General features: G+C 46.5%; 1 protein-coding gene across 1 annotated transcript; it reads right to left on the reverse strand.

Annotated features, from left to right (window-relative positions):
- Positions 1-952: 952 nt before the first annotated feature.
- LOC103260122 (olfactory receptor 1L4-like) lies at positions 953-1,897 on the reverse strand. The gene has a single exon (XM_008057760.1). It carries the CDS (start codon positions 1,895-1,897, stop codon positions 953-955), a length of 945 nt encoding a protein of 314 aa, XP_008055951.1.
- Positions 1,898-2,337: the final 440 nt, after the last annotated feature.

Below are 2,337 nucleotides of genomic sequence, written 5' to 3' on the forward strand. Positions count from 1 at the left end.
TTTCCTCTCCTGAACAATGAGAGTAATGGTGAATCTTCTGGTGTTTATTTGAGACATATGCGTAAAGCACTTAGAACAGTGCCTGTTACATATCAGTTCCTCACTAAATGTTAGCTTTTATTATTATTATTGCAAATATATCCATTACACCCTTGTAATAGTTAAAAATTGGGAAAACAGATATTTATCAATAAGTGAATGACTAAATACAGAGTGAAAAGTACACAGTATAGTGTTCTATATCATGAAGTTAAGAATGAGGGTATCCTAATTGTAGTAAGAAGATAAGATCTCCAAGATGAATTGCTTAATAGAAAAAAGGAAATTGTAGAATTATATATGGAACAATACTATTTATGTTTCAGAGAGACAAAGTGAGAGAAAGAGAGAGAGATTAGACTGATAACTGGGATGGCAGTTGGGTGGTAATCAAGTAGGATTTTATCTTTACAACTAGTTTTCAATTTTTACAATAAAAATGGTGGCTATCATATCTAGGGAAGAGAGGAAAAAAAACTTTTAAAGCCACTTAAAATACTTGATCTTTACCAAAGTATCCCCAGAAGGAGTCTGTGGCACATTCAATGAAAACTCTTTAAAATCTTCCTCGGACCTCCACTGCTTCTCAGGGTCCCTCGCCATCTACCAAGTTGCAGCCAGTCACACTCTTCCTTCTCCCTTTCTACAACTACAAGACTCTTTCTCTACCTTCATTTGTTTCCTTTTCATTTTTCCAAAAATTTAAAAGTAGACTATTTCATTCAGAAACGAATTTAACCTGTTGCTATATACCCAGCACTATAATAAACACTTTGTCATATCTGCTTCAGGTCTAATTTCTTCTTTAACAAGAAGTAAGTCAGGGTAAGATACAAATTGACAGTGCGTTGGAAAGCTAAAAACGAAGACTTTCAGTAGTAGTTACTGAAATGCCAGTGAATCCAGACTTGCTTCACACCTCTTGGGGTGCAGCTTTCCATCTGACACCCCTTTTTAGGGCACCCTTGACCTCTTTGTTGCGAAGGCTGTAGATGAAAGGGTTCAAAGTCGGCGTGATCACCGCATAGATCACACTAGCCAGGCGGTCGTAGCGGGCCGAGTAGGCAGACGGCGGCCGGAAATAGACGGAGAGAACAGAGCCAAAGAAAAGCAACACCACCGCCAGGTGGGCCCCGCAGGTGGAGAAGGCGCGCCCGCGGGCCCCTGCCGAGCACACTCCCAGCACCGTGATGAGGATGCGCACGTAGGACAGGGACACGAGGAGCAGCGGGGTCAGCACCACAACCAGGCCCTCGGAGAAGATGGCAGTCTCCGCGGCGGACGTGTCCGAGGTCGCCAAACTCAGCATCACCGTCATGTCGCAAAAGAAGTGGCGCACGGGTGCACAGTGCGGGTAGGCGAGCGCGGAGATGAGCAGCGTGTGTAGCAGCGAGTGCAGGTGGGCCACGGCCCAGGACGCGCGCACCAGTGCCACGCAGCGCCCGGTTGTCACCACCGCACGGTAGTGCAGGGGCCGGCACACGGCCACTGCGCGGTCGTAGGACATGGCTGCCAAGAGGTAGCTCTCGGTGATGCCCAGAGCCACGAAGAAGTACATTTGGGTGAAGCAGGCCTGGAAGGACACGGCCGGGCCCGGGTGGAGCAGGCCAGTCAGCAGCCTGGGGACTGTGACTGTGGTAAAGCAGATGTCCACGAGGCTCAGGTGACCCAAGAAGTAATACATGGGGGAGCAGAGGGCCCAGTCGGACCTCACCACCACCACCATGCTCAGGTTGCCCAGGGCATTGAGCAGGTAGATGCCAAGGAAAAGCAGGAACAGGAGCGGGCGGGCTTCTGTTCCATCCACCAAGCCGAGGAGGAAGAACTTTGGGGTGGTTGTGAGGTTGGCCAGAGCCATGGAATCCCCGGACAGGTGGGAATGCTGAGGGGAGAGAGGAGGCAGCAGGCCTAAATTCTGGAACTTCAGGTAGATCTCCTGCATGTTGAAGTTCCATATATAAACATTAATATGTCTATACATATCTATAAATCTATATGTATATTTCTGCTCCCTGAAATGGATTAAAAATGACATTGCTCATATAATAACTTTAATTTTATAAAGAAACTGAATTTCAGAAGGGTCTTCTGGGTAGTGAGTAAGTCTCAAGCTTTGGAGTAGGTCATTCCTGGTTTTGAGTCCTGGCTCTACCATGAAAGTGGTGTGCCCTCTTTGAGCTTAAATTTCCTCTTCTTTAATGAGGAAAATACCAATAACTAACGCTGGAGCTGGCTGTGAAGATAAAGTGAACAATAAGTTAAAAATACCTAGCGTTGTGCCTGGCACATAATAAACTT

This window comes from Carlito syrichta, unplaced genomic scaffold, assembly GCF_000164805.1.
Source record: "Carlito syrichta isolate Samal-C Ts95f unplaced genomic scaffold, Tarsius_syrichta-2.0.1 Scaffold303121, whole genome shotgun sequence".
NCBI lineage: Eukaryota > Metazoa > Chordata > Mammalia > Primates > Tarsiidae > Carlito > Carlito syrichta.